Genomic DNA, 16,897 nt, shown 5'->3' on the forward strand with positions numbered 1-16,897 from the left:
AGTTGCCGGCTCGCGGTGACGTCACCGGCCGGACTTCGGCAACCCTCGGCCGGAGGAATGACGAGCGGCGGTTTGGCGTCTCGGTAGATTCCGGCTGCGTTCGTGAGTTTCCGTGAGTGTGAGTGTGGCGGGGTTTTTTTTTCCAGCCTTGCGTCACGGCGTCGGCGGGCGCCATGTTGTGGAGGTGTTTTTTTTCCCCCCTCCCAGTCATTGTGTAATGGAGAGAAACCCGGGGGTCGGATCCGCACAGAAAAGCACCGAGAAAATACCTGCCATTACCAAAACGCTTAAACAGTAACAGCAGAGCCGTTTATTTCCTATCTCTAGAGAGGGAAGGAGTCAGTGAGCGCTTAATTGCTGCGCCCGGTGGTAATTCTTTTTTTAAAAAATTGAGAGAGAGAGAGAGGCCTTTAGAAAAGACAAAAGGGAGAGAGCGAGCGAGCGAGAGAGAGAGAAAATGTCTCTCGAAAGCCTCAGCCTCACCTCCTCCAACAACCAGTCCCCCAAAAACGAACACAACAACATCAACCTCACTGAGTCAGGAGACGAAAGGTCGAGTAAAAACAACCTTTTTATCCAACATTTCTATATTTTTATATATTTATTTATATATATATATATAAAAAAAAACCACCACCAACAACAACAACCAAAAAAAAAAAAATCCAACAATTACAGGGCGGCCAAGGTTTTTTTCTCACAAAAAAACTGAAAGAGAAGGGAAACCTTGGAAACGGAAGGTAGAGGAATGTATCTTTGGATTAATTTTTTTTTAAAAAAAAATAGATTTTTTTTTTCTTTATAATCTCATTTTTAAATCCTCTTGAAAAGTGGTCGCTAGATTTTATATATATATATTTTTATATATATTAAAAAAAAACAAAACGAAGGGGGTGGTTTAAGGCCTAATCGCATGCTTTGGGTGGCAGAGAGCAATTGTGGATATGTCTTTAATGCACAGAAATGATTTACAGGAGGGCCTATTTCTGTTATGGTAATCTAATTTATTACATTAATGTTTATTTTCTATATAATCCTTTAATAAAACGCAGCCCGGTTAAAGGACATCGGCAAGTGACCTTTGAACTTTGATTTTTTTTTTACCCAGCGTCCCCATGTAACATGTAAATAGCGAAACATTTATAATTTATTTTAAACCCCTCTTTTGAATCTATCATGATGTGTTTGTGATGATATTCTTTTAAGTATGCATGGCCCATTTTTTAAAAAATGACTTTGCAATCCTTTCACAAATACAGCTGCCCAAAATTTATTAATTTTTTTTTTGTTTTGGTGGCTTCAGTTTGGTCCTTTCAAAATCTGTTCATAACGACAGCAAAACAAAAATCACCACCTTCTGTTTGTACAATATTTACTTGGCATTGTGAAACATTGATACTGTATCCTTTCCTATATTTTCTTTGCAAAAAAAAAATCCAAATTGCAGCTCATTTAATTATTTTCACTGTCTTCAGTGATGAATAACTGACCCCTTGGTATCCATTTCTTTTGTAGTTCTCATGATTTTCTTGTTATGGCAAGCCAGAGTACAGTGTTGTCATTAGGATTTCAATAAAGTGTAATGGTGGATATGTAAAATTTTCATAATACGCCCACCTAAACTGAAAACACCCAACAATACAGTTATAGATTTTGCCCTTCCAAATTCAGATTGTACATCGTGGATTATATAAGTATAGACCTATAGATTTGACACTAATAGTGGGAGTAATTTGAGATAAATGACATCAGACAACAAGCATATTGGCACAACATTGAAATGTGTTGACTTTAAGTCTTTTTCTCAATGGTGTACAGGTACAATATGTTATATTACCCTAGTGACAACGCTGGAATAACATTGAGTACAAAGAGAGGTGGAGCCAGTTATGTCAAGATGAAACCAACTACATTTTAGACATATTGGGAATCAAAGTGCTGCCATAGTTGAGCCCTGCCTTTATTATAAATTGCTTATCCATAAACAAAGCAGTTATTTTATCAATGCCCTAGAGTAAAGTAACATATACTCTTGGATGTTGGCAAAATTATTTGCATGTCTTAAAGCAGGTCTCAGCTAAAGAATTTGGTTTAAAAACTAGAATCCATGTATTGGGGTGAGTACAAACCTGAAGATCTCAATAACTTAATTTCATGTGTAGGTATTAAATAACTTCAATTTTTAACCAGGACAGAATAGTTATGATGTGAACATAGCTTGTTGCTGTGCCAAAAAATGTTTTCTTTGGTAATTTAAGAGAGTAATTGTATAAGGGATAAGATAGAACCTGGCTACATAAAAATGCAGTGCTACTGAAGAGCAGGATTTGGGATTATTATTGGGATCCCAACCTTGTGTATTGTTGGGAATGGTAAACAGAGGCTGAACACTTTCTAATGTGGAGGGATAGTTGGCAAATCACCCTAGGATAGTCTCCTGTACTTATGCCAATTCTTGTTGCTGTCTTGAGCACTATTGGCAGAGAGTTGGGTAAAAGTTCACCCAGTTGAAAGTCATGGAATTGTGCAAAGATAGGCTAGAAATGGGGTTTGGGAAATTTAAGATCCGTTTGAAAGAGAAATAAATGAAAGGTAGTTCTATTCATTGTTCTTTAAGCAGAGGATAGTCTGAGTTGAACACATAATTATGTTTTATGTGAGTTTAAAGTTCTTTAATTGGGTGGGGCAGGCAAGTTTGTGTATCCATGTAGCAGGAGAAAGTTCTGTGTCCATTTATTTTGTTCCCAATCTCTAGCACATTTGCTGAGCAGTCCCCAAAAGTTGGGGGGGAATTAGTAATTCAATCTTGCCAGCTTTTAAGTGGCTTGTGACAGAGCTTTCAGACCAGATCAGATGCTGTTGTCTTAGCCAGCATGCAGTCTACAGCACGGAGGAAACTAAAAGTAGAGGAAAAATAACTAAAAATGGAGAAAGACAGATATATAAATATCAAGATTTTCAATTGTTAATCAACCTAGTTTTGACTCTATATCCGTTAAACTTTTTACTTATTAAAATGACTAAAGATGGGGTTCCCCCAATGGCTCAGTTGATAAAGGCAACATGCAGTTGAACCATACAGGCCCCAGGTTGGATTCCTGGTCTATGCTGAGGCAGCTGATGTTAGACAGCATGATAGTAAGGACACTACAATGTCCCTGGGATTAGAAAAGAAAATCAGCCAGAGTTGCTGCTCTTGATTGCTGTTGGAAGTACACCTGTATGAACATTAGGATTGGGTTCAGTTGTTACGCCTCCATTTTGGAATGGCCTACCAACAATTGCTCAATGAATAATGACCCTTATAAGCGCATTACTGGAGGGTACTTATAGAGCTACATCGCATTATGAGTAAATGCCTTCAGGAGAGGAGGAAGGGAGAAAACTTGACTGGAAAAGAAAAAAAATAATTAGTACAATGAAATAAATTGAGTGAGTTGCATTATTTGTTTGTGTGTGTGAAATTTAAGTTGACAGCGTATGAGTGAGAGTTTGCAGTCAGTTTTTTAAAAAGTTAGAAAATTGTAATTGACTGTTTTCATGGTTTAAAGTAGCCAGGAACATTCTCATTCTTCTCTTCTGTGCCTAGTGGCACATGAGGCAACCCATTTCTTCCACTGCTTTTATATTCAGCATTTTATATTCATGCTCTGGTTTGTTTCCGTAATGAGGACCCCTTTTTTATGTGGACAGGTTGTTAGTCTGACCAAGGGGGACTAGCTAGATGCAATAGGGAGTTGCCATCCACTCCTGTCAAGCACAAGTATCCCGTTGGGAGTCAACGCAGCGTTCAGAGGCTGGAACTCTGCTCTCCTGACCAGCAGGGTGATCAGACTTACTGTATTTATATTAAAGAGATGCTTTAGAATGCTTTATTTCAGCTTGCTGTAAGACCTTAGGTTTCAACAGCCTTGATGGTTGGTAGGTAGAGTGTACAAAAAATTCTAGCAATGGCAGGTTTTGCAGTCAGAACTCTTGGCTAATATTTGAGGAAATGTACCATTAATACTGAGCTGGAATATGATTTTTTTCCACAGACAGCAAATTCTTACTAGTGTCACCAGAATGTTCCTTTTCCTCATTAGATGAACAGTTCAAATCCAAGCTAGGTCAATCACCAGGGTTTCCATTAACTTATAATATATTACCTAATTTACTTTCTGTACATAGTTTTTGAAGATGAACCATAGTACTGATTTAATTTCTCAAAATCTTACGGTTACTTCACTTTCAAAATGGCCATTGTTGATGAGACAGTTAGTAACCCAGAATATTTGAATTTGAAGTTCTATACCCAAAATCTCAAGATTCTCACCAAAGGTTTTCCAGCATTTGTGGTGTGGACACACACCATGCAGATATGCCGAAGTCTTTTTGTCCAGTTTTAATTGAAAGGGAAGATGTACGGTGCACCCACCTGGTTTTTGTTTTGTGTTCTTCTTTATTCTTTTCTCACTTTTAATATACCTCATAAATCTTCTGTTTTATACGGGAGCATACTGGATCACCTATTCCAACTCCCAGTGTAATTACGATTCCTTGATGGGGCAATGCGATTGGGAGGTTTACTTGTAATACCAGGAGTGGGCAGTTGGCACATTGTTCCCAGATTACCTGTCAGTGTATTTTTTTATGTCCTCGTACCATTTCCTGCCTAAGAAGACGGGAAGGGAATTTATCAGGTTTCTGCCAGCATCACTGCAACTGGCAACTTCGAGGTGTACAAGACCTGATTTTTCCCACCTTCTGTCCCTGTTATTGAGGCTTGTGTCTGCTCAGCATCTCCCCAACACTGTCTGACTGTGAACAGGAGCTCACCACAATGGGAATTGTAGTTCTGGCATTGCCATGTTAGAATAACAAAAGTCTGAGTCTAAAACCAAGATTTTTGAGCCCCAGGTTGGCTGATGACAAAGTTGTTGTTTCTATTTAAGCTGTAAATATATTTAAACAGTGAACAATTCAATCCCTGTCATTAGATTACGGTTCTGATATTAATTCTATTGAAAAATCAACAATAACAACTTGCTTTTACATAGCGCCTTTAACGTAGTGAAACATCCCAAGGTGCTTCGCAGGAGTGACACCAAGCCAAAGAAGGAGACATTAAGACAGGTGACCAAAAGCTTGGTCAAAGTGGTAGGTTTCAAGGAGCGTCTTAAAAGATGAGAGAGAGGCGGAGAGGTTCCGGGAGGGAATTTGAAAGCTTAGGCCCTAGACGGCTGAGGGCACGACGAAGGAAGTGGGGGGGATGCACAAGAGGCCAGAGTTCTCGGAGGGTTGTATAACACGTTGTTCTAGATGTTCAGAGAAAGTTTTAAAGTGCTTTAAATTGCCTTGTATGTAAATTCACGGCTAGGTGTTGTATTGAGCAGGACAAGCCAGGAGGGTGTCAGGTTTGAACTGCAGTTTTGTGCTGAGTTAGTTGATCTTAGCAGAAGCAGGTGTGCTAAAATTGGCCTCAATGCCCCAGGGCCAGGGAGGGAACAAGTGAGCCAGGGTTCCCACTGCTGATTGCAGTCCAACGTCTGTCATTGCAAAGTGTGCTGATGTCAGGTGAGAACAGGGTTGGACCGGGCTGAGGTGCCACAGATGATAGACTAGCTTGCTAATATGCAACAGTCTAAGCTGTGTAAATAATGCCCACTCAATTAGGTATTGGAGGGTGACCGGGTGACCATGGGACACTCCCAGTACGAGTCTGCGCCTTCAGGAGAAGAGGAAATTGGCCCATAATTCTTGAATTTAAAATTATCAGATGAAATTTTATAATATTGTACTTCAATAAATTGATAATTTTTGAAAGTAATTAATTTGAAAAAAGTTCTGCACTATTTTTGTAGTTTTTAAAGATAGATGCATATTAATCTTTTAGATTTAAAGTTTTGTTCATGCGCATGTGTCAGAAAAACATAATCAAACTTGCAAGAGGTATCTTTTAGAGACAGAAATGATGGCAATGCACAGCACGCCAGTCAGCACCTGACAGAGAAAGACATTAAAATTTTGTGCGACAGCCTTCGTCAGAACTGTCATGGTCAGTGGGAGAGAACCTTGGCCTGGAGGAGGGGAAAATAGGTAGGGTAGAGGTCACTGGCGCAAATCTGCAAACTATTTTCACAAAGAAACAGCTAATGGGTGAAATATATTGTAAATAGATTTTAATTTGCAGGAAAGAAGTGTATATTAGGTAGAGGTTATTTTGGTTGGGCAAGTGGATGTCCGAGGGTAATTCACCGTGGCTAGCTCGCACACACCCATTGTAGCAAGCGCAAGGTACATGGAAGAGCCCAGGATTGGGAAGTGTTGTGTTTTTTTTTCCTGACTTCCACTCCTGAACGCATTAGTTCCTTGTACAGGGTTCCACGGTGCCCTGTGATGCCTCACTCAAGTGACCTTTATTCACGTGAGCCATGGCAGTAAGTCAGTGGCCACAGAGGGGGGGAGGACACTGCAGCCGAGTTTGATCCTGTCCTCATTTATCATCCCCGTGTGCATGCTTCCCGAGTGACAGTGATCAGGAGCAATTACACTGTCCAGTTGTGCTTTCCATAGCCCAGAGATGCAAAGGCTTATTATAATCTAACCACCGCTCCAGCTGAGATCCGCTAACTCAACAGAGACTAGGGATCACATCTGGAATTTCACTTGTGTCTATGGCCCAATTACCTACTGAGCTGTTACTGGACCTTGTTACCATTTAAAAGATGCTAATATTTTTGTAGTCAAGTTGTATCTTTATCCAACATGTCACCAAGGTATTTAGTGTTGGCAGTTTGATGATGGAGAGAATCATAGCCGAGCCTGATGCTGTCCACATCCACATACGCTTTCCCAGCAGGGATCACTGGGTAGTGTTCAGAGTGGAAACCCTAGCCAGTTTCCCCCCTCCCCCCTACTCCAGTATTAGGTACTGAAGCCAGTTGTAGCATTCCTACCTCAACTCTGGTTGAGATCAGTTAGCTCAGCAAAGGCCAAAAATCAAACTCGGGATCTCCCTGGTATGTTTGGCTCACATACTCACTGTCTTAATCAGCTGAGTCATTGGGAGAGCCCTATTTTAGTGGAGTCATAAAATAATTACCACACTACAAACCAGAAGGGTCAAGATTAAATCTCCAGTCTGTGCTGAGCTCACTAACCTCAATTGACCTCAGTGCTCATGAGGTTTGGAGGAGGGAAAATTAGTCAGGGTTCAAGCCGTGCAGGTGAGAACAGGAGCAAGAATATGTTTGCTGCGTTGTCCCCACGGGTGGACTGGCTGGCCCGAAAGGGTACGGGATTCTCTCAGAAAAAGGGGGAGTGCTGAAAATACAGCCATTCACAGCTCGATTTCTCATACGGCCAGCCAGCCCCTGGTTGCTCCCCTAGTGAAACAACCATTGATTTTCACTGTCTGCTCTCCTAAGTGGACAATAACCAGCTGAGTGAGATACCAGAGGCTGCCTGGGCCCTCTGGAACCCAACCCCAGCATTAGTCAGCATCTTCAGGAGAAAACTGGAAAAATTACTTACAACTTAATGTACTTTATTCATAAGATGAAGGAAATCGCTCTTGTTTACAGTTACAGTAAAATTTAATTTGGTAAAGTTTTCAAACTATATTTAGCACATTGCTGTACATGAGAGAGTTAGGTTCTTGAGTTATAATGCTATTTTATTTGCGCTCCAAGAGTGAAATTTACATCCTGCTTTTAACCCTGTACTCTCAGCGGAAATGGATGGTGGTCAGTGCCGATCTTAAATAGGTACATTAGTTTTAGTGCTATCAGTTCACTGGGTTATGACTGCCATCATGAAGTCCTCTTAGGTTACCAGATTTATTTTTTGCTTAATTGCTAGTTTAGATGAAATGACTTACTTTTCTCCAAGATGTCGATTTCTGACCCTGACATTTATTCATTTTCGGTAATGCAGGGAAGAAGGAGAACTGGAGGAAGGAGAGTTAGAAGATGATGGTGAGGAAGTGGAGGTTCAGGAGGAATCCCAGGAGAAAAACAAGAAAGAGAAATCTGAAAAACAGGAACGGGATCACGAGGATGATGAGAAGGATAAGGACAAATCCCATCGTAGGATGAAGAGAAAGCGGAAGAAAGAGAGGGAAAAAGAAAAGAAGAGGTCAAAAAAGAAACGAAAATCAAAGCACAAGGTAATCAGCCCTAAAGTTCAATAATATCAACTGCACTTCTCTGGATTTTAGGAGTCTCCAGCTCCCCATTCAAGATACTATTTGCAGCTGAGCCTCAGAGTTAATATTGCCTGGGCATATTTAACTCGTTCTAATAATTTTGGAGATCAGCCCTGCCTATCCATCTTTTTTGCAGCTAAGTATAGCATCACAGGCTACTTTCCATGCAACAATAATTAGATAAAGCACCAATTAAAGAAGTTAATTGCATTAGGGAACAAAGTGGTGGCAGTACTTAGCTCCAGTAATCTGCAGTAGTATAGATCCTATTTACAAAAAAGTGTATAGCAAGGGTATATTGTTTTATATGGTTTCTTTAACTGAAAAGCCATAAAGGGGGCTAGAATTTCACAGAATTCCCAGACAGCCTCCTTTATTGTCTTTTGGTGCCATAACTTTCAAAATTTGCTAAGTATATATGTTGGCATGACATCTAAAACTAGACTAATTATTTGGTTGGTCACCCAGTTGCAGTAGCTGACAATCTAAATGTGCATCACTGTGTTGTATTTTGAATCTTTAATTGTCTTTGCAGCGACATGTGTCTTCCAGTGATGATTATTCTGATTATAGCGATGAGTCTGACTATAGTCCTGGGGAGAAAGGATACAGGAAGTACCGGGAATACAGTCCACCATATTCACAGGTAAGGGCAGCCAAAGGAGTGTATTAGTGTATTTTGCTGAACTTCGCTTTACGCTGCTACCCTCGAAGTGTATCTGGTGGTTAGTGTGGGTGTGGCCTCTGAATTTTTCTTCTCTGTATTGCAAGAATCCCAGACACAAATCTCCCATGCTGCCAATATCTTTCCAAATTTTATTTTTTTTACAACCAGTAATGGTGATTAGGAGATTAGATGAACTCCTTAGAGCAGGATTTTGTAACTCCTATTTGGGTTTAAGGGATTTAAAAAATGAAATGTTCAATTTCTTTTTACAGTGATGCAGATGAGTTATTTTGGAGAAAAAATAAAATTGAAAAGAAAATGAAATCACCAAGACTGGGTTTAAAAAAAGGGACGGGGGGAGGGGGAGGAAGAGATCTGGGTCTCAGCGGAGACCCTGGTCTCTTGCATTAATGAGTGGTAAAGCAGTGAGATAGTCCAAGGTCTTAGTTGAGAATCTATATTCAGGTAAAGAAGAACATGAAGGTAAAATGTAAACTATTGGGGGATAGAGCCTGTTTAAGAACGGAAGAAAAGAAAGACTTGCGTTGATATAGTGTCTTTCAAGACCTCAGGATGTCCTAAAGCACCTTACAGCCAATGAAGTGGAGGTGGAGAGGGAGGAAGTTTTGAAGTGTAGTCACTGTTGTAATGAAAGAAACGCAGCAGCAAATTTGCACACAGCAAGATCCCACAAACAGCAATGTGATAATGACCAGATAATCTGTTGTAGTGAGGTTGGTTGAGGGATAAATGTTGGCCAGGACTCTGGAGAGAACTCTTCTGCTCTTCGAATAATGCCATGTCATCCAAAAGACAACGTCTCTGAGCTTAGATTTTGTGCTTATGTCTCTGGCATGGGACTTGAACCCACAACCATCTGACTCAGGGGCGAGAGTGCTACCACTGAGCCACTGCTGACACCTAAACAACAATATACAGTGTTCTGGCCCACTTTAATCACTGCAAGTGAAATGCATCACGTCAGTGAGTGGCAAAGTGCGAAAAGCACTTGTTTGTGACTGCATTTCCTTTAGGCATAATATCTGCTCTCCTCTCCTCTCATTTGTATCTTAATTTATTTTTGCTACTATTCTTTTTCTTTCACTGTCACCACCAATTTTTTTGTCTGTCTGCTCTTTTTGCTTCCCCTTCTCTCAACATTACTTTTATCAATTGTACTTCCCCCCCGCCCCCCCCCCTTGTGTTTTTTTATTGGACAAATTTCTATCAACAGAGAGATGGTGGAGAATTGGTTTCCCCTATAATGCGTTACAGGAAATGGCAAACTCCATTGCTGCCTTCTGACTTGTTATCAGATTGCAGTGGGGACCAGGACGCAAATTTGTGAGGGAGCAGCAGAGACAGGAAGCAGACCTGGGATGGTGGGGGGAGGTGGAGAGGGAGGAAGTAAAAGAAGATGAGACATAGATTCAGGAAGGATCAGCAGCAAATGGTGTGAATTTGGCGAAGGAGTGAGCAGCAGAAGCAGGGAGAGCAGACCGTAGGTTTTTTTCACCTAGAGTTAGAACACTTTTGCTGAGCATTCCAACTCACTTTAATTGCCAGTTGGATCTGCAGCATTCTTCCAGTGGAGTACCCATGAAATATATACAATTGGATTGGATTCTAATTTTATCCACAAAGCAATTAGTTATCAGTGGAAAAATAGAATAGAACCTGTGCTGTAGCGATGATTGGTATCCACATTGCAAGTTCCTGATCTCAAGTTCCTACGCTTCAGGGGGCGCATTGAGCGAACAACTGGAAGGAAAGTTGGAGGATGCATCACCTGGACTGTTGACAAGCTGCTCCCAGTAGCTGGCCCAAGTCCATTATTGGTAGAGGTCTCTGAGCAGGATGCCAGCTGACCTCTTGGTCGGGGAACAGTGTACAGACTAGGGAGAGTTGCAAGCAGGAAGAAAAAAAGTAGCAGTGTGCGAACAACCCATAAGAAACATTGAGAAAAATGTGCCCTATTTACAGGATCATGAATAAATAGGTCAAAAATTGGAAGAGGAGGGTTCAACTTTTTCATAGTCAGAAGGAAGGACAGAACCTGTCTCCAGGCTTTTACCTTTACTATTGTTATGAATTGTTAAGTGATGTACAAGAATGTCTTGGCTTAACCTCCTACCAATATTCACTTTATTGCTGTGGAGAAGTGGCTGGGTTCTGCCCTACACCTTCTGCTGACAACCTGGCTAAGATTAGAAACTCGCATTCTGGGTTATTGGTACAAAGCTGTATTTTTCTACAATAGGGCAGAATATCAGCATACCAACCCATATACAACTAGGTTATATATTTTTGATGCCTAGGTAAATCAACATTTTTACTGAATTTTTCTGTCCTTGAATTAATTACATGTCTTATGCTCTACTCAAAGCAGCCACCTTATCCTCCGCCTTCAGGGCCTCCTTTACCAAAGAAGACATACATGAAACCTGAAAAAATGAACTATAACATGTATGAGGAGTATGAGGATGATCAGTATGGTGACTATGAGGAAGAGGAGGAGGAAGTACCAGATGAGGAAGAGGAAGAATATGATGATTTTGCCAAAGAGTTAAGCCAGTATAGGAAGGCGAAGGAGGCTTCTCAGCAACAGCACCAACACCAGCAGCAGGCCCACATGCCCATGGGGCACAGGGGGCGTGGAACACCAGGTATAGCTTGTAGAAAATTGAACTTTTGTGTGTGCCTTTTTTGCCTACAGTTTTTTCCATCTTTTTCTGAGATATTGACATATATTCGGGGATGTTATCATGGTTACCTTTCTTAATTGACCATTCATCTGTGAGCCAAGACAGAGGATTAGTAGACTTTTCAATTGACAGGGCCTAACAATCAACCACGATCCTTTCCACACATACACTTGTTTCCATCAGGAGTCACTGGATGGTGGTCAGCGGTGGGAGCACTAGCCTTTTCTTTCCTCCTCTCCTTAGCCCAGTGGGGCTGAGATCGATTGTAGACCCTCCATGGCCTTGCCCTTCCATATCTCTGTAACCTCCTCCAGCCCTACACCTCTCCGAGATCTCTGCACTCTTCCAATTCTGGTCTGCTGCGCATCCCTGATTTTCATCGCTCCACCATTGGCGACCATGCCTTCAGTTGCCTAGGCTCTGGAATTCCCTCCCTAAACCTCTCCACCTCTCTCTCCTCCTTTAAGACACTCCTTAAAACTTCCCTCTTTGACCAAGTTCTTGGTCACCTGTCCTAAAATATCCTTATGTGGCTCAGTGTTAAATTTTGTTTGATAATCGCTCTTGTGAAGTGCCTTGGGATGTTTTACTACGTTAAAGGTGCTATATAAATGCAAGTTCTTGTTTATCGCTACATTAGCGAACAGTTAGCTTAGCACAGGCCAAGGATTAAACAGGGGATCTTCCTGATCTCTATGTCTCAATACTACACCAAGTGGTGCTCTTATTCCCTGGGGCTCTCGATGGGAAAGGCTGAAGGGTTGGAATCTTTACATTTTTGTTTTGCTCCTGTAGTGTTATTAGTGCAAGTTAAACTGTATTGTTAGATTGCAGATGTTTATACGATCTATTCTCTGTACCTTCAGTGGAACAATCGATACTAAAAACCAATATTATAATTCTATAACTAAGAATTGGGAATAAAGATTGATTGTACATCGTTTGCTAGACTTCTTTTGCTTCTCACTGCAGCCATTTCTACCCATTTGGTAATTTGTTCATAATTCTTCCAGTTGTATGATTTTGAATGCATTGATGTTTTGTTCTTTTTTTATTCTATCCTTTTCCAATTATAAATTCTGTTATTTCTTGTCTCTGCTTTCTGTTTTTAACTGCAGGTCCTGGTAGAGGTGGTGGTAGGGGACGTGGTATCCGAGGCAGAGGTGGCCGAGGAAGGGCCAGGGGACGGGGTGGAAGAGGAGGCAGAGGAGCACATGGCCAAGGGCACGGGCCTCAAGGTCATGGGTCAGGGCCAGGGCATGGACCACCAGAACATGGACCTCCAGGTCATGGACCTGGGCCAGTACATGGACCCCCAGGACATGGCCCCCCAGGTCATGGACCAGGACATGGGCCCCCTCCAGGTCATGGACATGGGCCCCCTCCAGGCCATGGACCTGGGCAGGGACATGGGCCCCCTCCAGGTCACGGACCCGGGCCAGGACATGGGCCTCCAGGTCACAGTCCTGGCCCAGGACATGGGCCTCCAGGTCACGGTCAGGGGCCGGGACATGGACCTGGTCCATGTCTTGGACCACCAGGGCATGGGCCTGGGCCAGCATACGGACCCCCTGGTCATGGACCTGGACCAGGGCATGGACACGGGCCTCCGGGACACGGGCCTCCGGGACACATGATGGATCCTATGGATGATTGTGAAGATGACCTTTATGATGAAGATATGGAGGTAAGAGACATAAAATCTGAAATATGTTTTATGACTATTGAATTAGTGCCTGATATGCAGTTATCCCCAAAGAGCTGAAGACTATTATGCAGTTATATGAGTAAACATGCACATGCTGTTTTCTTGTACTCAAGCCTCTCCAAGAAGAGAAAATTAGCTCATATCGTCTCTGAGAACTCTGGTTAAAATTAAATTTTGCCCTTTTGGGAATATAAAATATTTACTCATAGATTTAACTACACCATGTTTTGTAAGGTGTATTTTCTTTCCTCTGACCTATTTAGAATTTCCCCGTTTAAGATGACCTGCTTTTAGGTTTGTAGAAAGCTGCTAAGGAGTGGCCTCCGCTCAGTGATGCTCCAGTTTTGCTTCCTACTGCAGCATAGCTAAGAGCAGGATCGCAGCATTCGCTGCATCCCAGGTGTGAATTCACATCCAATAGCACTGTTCCAACACACGGCATCATGCCTGCCCCCCACCCCCCTTATTCAACCTCAAGCTTTTCTTTTGCTGCTGTTTTGGTCACAAAAGTGTTTTGGATTGACATACACAAAATACTAATTTTGTTATTGTTAGCTTAGTCACGGTAACCTGCAGTATTTCAAATGGTTTAGCTGCAAATGTTTTCATTGTATTTTTAGATGGTACTTGCTCTCTGTAAAGTTATTACTGTTGTGAACCACTTAATATGATCTTGAGCCATTTTACATATCACAACACAGACAGTCATGGCAAGCGACCTGATCGGACTATTGTGGGATACATCCTGCACTATAGCGTATAGCGTAGTTTGCTGTTAATTTTGCATAGGCAAATAAAACACCGACTGCTTTGGGGATTTAGGTGCTAATAAGTCACTTGCTGCAAAACCTAAACAGTCATATCGGCCTAAATATGAAAATCCTCTTTTAAATTGTGATGCTGATTTGTGTAATTGCCTCTTATATGCATTATATATCATTATTCCGGTCAGGTGTTTCTTGCCTTTAGATAAGTCATATCAAAGAAAAACATTCTTTGAAGAAAAGAAAGTTTTCACATAAAAAGGCCTTGGTTTAAATTATATTTGTTTGTATTGTGTTCTCATGCCTCTATAACCAGTTGGCAAACAGTTCACTTTGCAATTTTTTTCAGCTTCTGTATCACCACTTATACACACTTGCACATTGAGGGAGGCAGATCTCCCTTTCCACTGCCAGTACTGCTTAGTAACGGGCTACTAAAATAGGGTTATGTGTTTTAGTTTTGTTTCTGCCCCTTCTTACCTTCCACCTGGACACTTCTTGTTTTGACTATTAATGCTTTCACTTCACAGCTCAGCTAAGAGCAGTAACTCCATCAGGAGGAAAATAAAGCCACCAATCTACATATGATAGTTCTGTAACTTAAGGCCATAAAAGCAATGTAGCACGTTGGTGGATTTGCATCCACAGTTCTCCATGTGTTGAGTACCAGATCTCACCAAGATTTCCCTTGGGCAGTACCAGACCTCACCAAGCATTTCCCATGGGCAGTACCAGACCTCACCAAGCATTTCCCATGGGCAGTACCAGATCTCACCAAGCATTTCCCATGGGCAGTACCAGATCTCACCAAGCATTTCCCATGGGCAGTACCAGACCTCACCAAGCATTTCCCATGGGCAGTACCAGATCTCACCAAGCATTTCCCATGGGCAGTACCAGATCTCACCATGCATTTCCCATGGGCAGTACCAGATCTCACCAAGCATTTCCCATGGGCAGTACCAGATCTCACCACGCATTTCCCATGGGCAGTACCAGATCTCATCAAGCATTTCCCATGGGCAGTACCAGATCTCACCAAGCATTTCCCATGGGCAGTACCAGATCTCACCAAGCATTTCCCATGGGCAGTACCAGATCTCACCAAGCATTTCCCTTGGGCAGTACCAGATCTCACCAAGCATTTCCCATGGGCAGTACCAGATCTCACCAAGCATTTCCCATGGGCAGTACCAGATCTCACCAAGCATTTCCCTTGGGCAGTACCAGATCTCACCACGCATTTCCCATGGGCAGTACCAGATCTCACCAAGCATTTCCCATGGGCAGTACCAGATCTCACCACGCATTTCCCATGGGCAGTACCAGATCTCACCAAGCATTTCCCATGGGCAGTACCAGATCTCACCAAGCATTTCCCATGGGCAGTACCAGATCTCACCAAGCATTTCCCATGGGCAGTACCAGATCTCACCAAGCATTTCCCATGGGCAGTACCAGATCTCACCAAGCATTTCCCATGGGCAGTACCAGATCTCACCAAGCATTTCCCATGGGCAGTACCAGATCTCACCAAGCATTTCCCATGGGCAGTACCAGATCTCACCACGCATTTCCCATGGGCAGTACCAGATCTCACCAAGCATTTCCCTTGGGCAGTACCAGATCTCACCATGCATTTCCCATGGGCAGTACCAGATCTCACCAAGCATTTCCCATGGGCAGTACCAGATCTCACCAAGCATTTCCCATGGGCAGTACCAGATCTCACCAAGCATTTCCCTTGGGCAGTACCAGATCTCACCAAGCATTTCTCATGAAGAGGGAGAAAAAATTGGGTAACAAATCACACTAGGCTTCCCTCATCCAAACAGATAAACAGGGACAAATGCCTAGGAACGTGTGCTGGCTTTCTGGTCGTGGGGAATAGTGTACAATATTAATTAGTGGCCCTATATAGACTGGCTAAAGACATCACAAGACTCATTATTCCCCCCTGATGTAGCTGCTAGTCTATTATAACTCTTGCATTCCAGTTTATGGTATACAGTCCCCCATCTCAGCTTTGATCTTCTACCCAGTCTTCCCAATTGGAATCCATTCTGCCATCTTCTGAGTGCTCTCATCTTCAGTCATACAGCAGTAATATCTTGCCTGTTACAATTTTCTCACGATAGCATTCTGTGTTACTGCATACCCTCAATACTTCAGTGTTGGTCATTCTGTGCTCACGACTATATTTAGCATTTTTATCAGGATATTTGTTCCAAAACATCCGCCCTCTGTACTCTGTACTGTGCCTTCATTAGGGTCCAGCTGTTGCATCATATAGAAGTGTTGATTTAACAATAGCCTCGTATACACTTTCACATCTCTTAGTACGTCTCACCACCTCCAAAGTGATTTCCATAATCAGTTAGAAACACTTCCAGTTAGAGAAATGTTTTCTCTTCCCTTGTTTCTGACATCTCCATTTGCTGGATGAAGAACTTCCAGGTGCACTCACTCATTCACCTTTTCCATCTCCTTGCCATCAATATCCATTTTCTTCAATCTTCCTTCACCCTCTTTGAGTAGCTAAGAACCCAGTGGCAATGGCTATATCACCTGCATATTACAGGTCCTTGACCTTGTTTTACAATGGGAACAGAGGAAAAAATAAATCAAGTTGTGCCTTTTTTGGTGGCAGTGAACCATTGCAAATAATGTCTTAAAACTACCTGTATTAACATTTTTGAGGAGGATTTTTATATCTGTTATACTCATTTCTTCAGTTCAGTAGTATAATTTAGCACTGTGACATCTCTGATTTACACGTATTTAATTTCAATGAACATCATATTAGTTGACACTGTTAAACATGGTTAACTCCCTCACTCTATCCACCCAACTTTTTGTGTTTTG

General features: G+C 42.0%; 1 protein-coding gene across 1 annotated transcript in view; it reads left to right on the forward strand.

The window, feature by feature from the left end:
* Nucleotides 1–229: 229 nt before the first annotated feature.
* zc3h4 (zinc finger CCCH-type containing 4) overlaps nucleotides 230–16,897 on the forward strand; it is a 39,132-nt gene continuing 22,464 nt past the window's right edge. The window contains exons 1-5 of the mRNA XM_067975146.1: nucleotides 230–552; nucleotides 7,918–8,149; nucleotides 8,724–8,834; nucleotides 11,242–11,521; nucleotides 12,679–13,247. Of these exons, the coding sequence (XP_067831247.1) occupies nucleotides 458–552; nucleotides 7,918–8,149; nucleotides 8,724–8,834; nucleotides 11,242–11,521; nucleotides 12,679–13,247 (1,287 nt within the window). The 5' untranslated portion in view covers nucleotides 230–457. The remainder of the gene's footprint in view (nucleotides 553–7,917; nucleotides 8,150–8,723; nucleotides 8,835–11,241; nucleotides 11,522–12,678; nucleotides 13,248–16,897) is intronic.

Source organism: Heptranchias perlo, chromosome 41 (assembly GCF_035084215.1).
Source record: "Heptranchias perlo isolate sHepPer1 chromosome 41, sHepPer1.hap1, whole genome shotgun sequence".
Classification (NCBI taxonomy): domain Eukaryota; kingdom Metazoa; phylum Chordata; class Chondrichthyes; order Hexanchiformes; family Hexanchidae; genus Heptranchias; species Heptranchias perlo.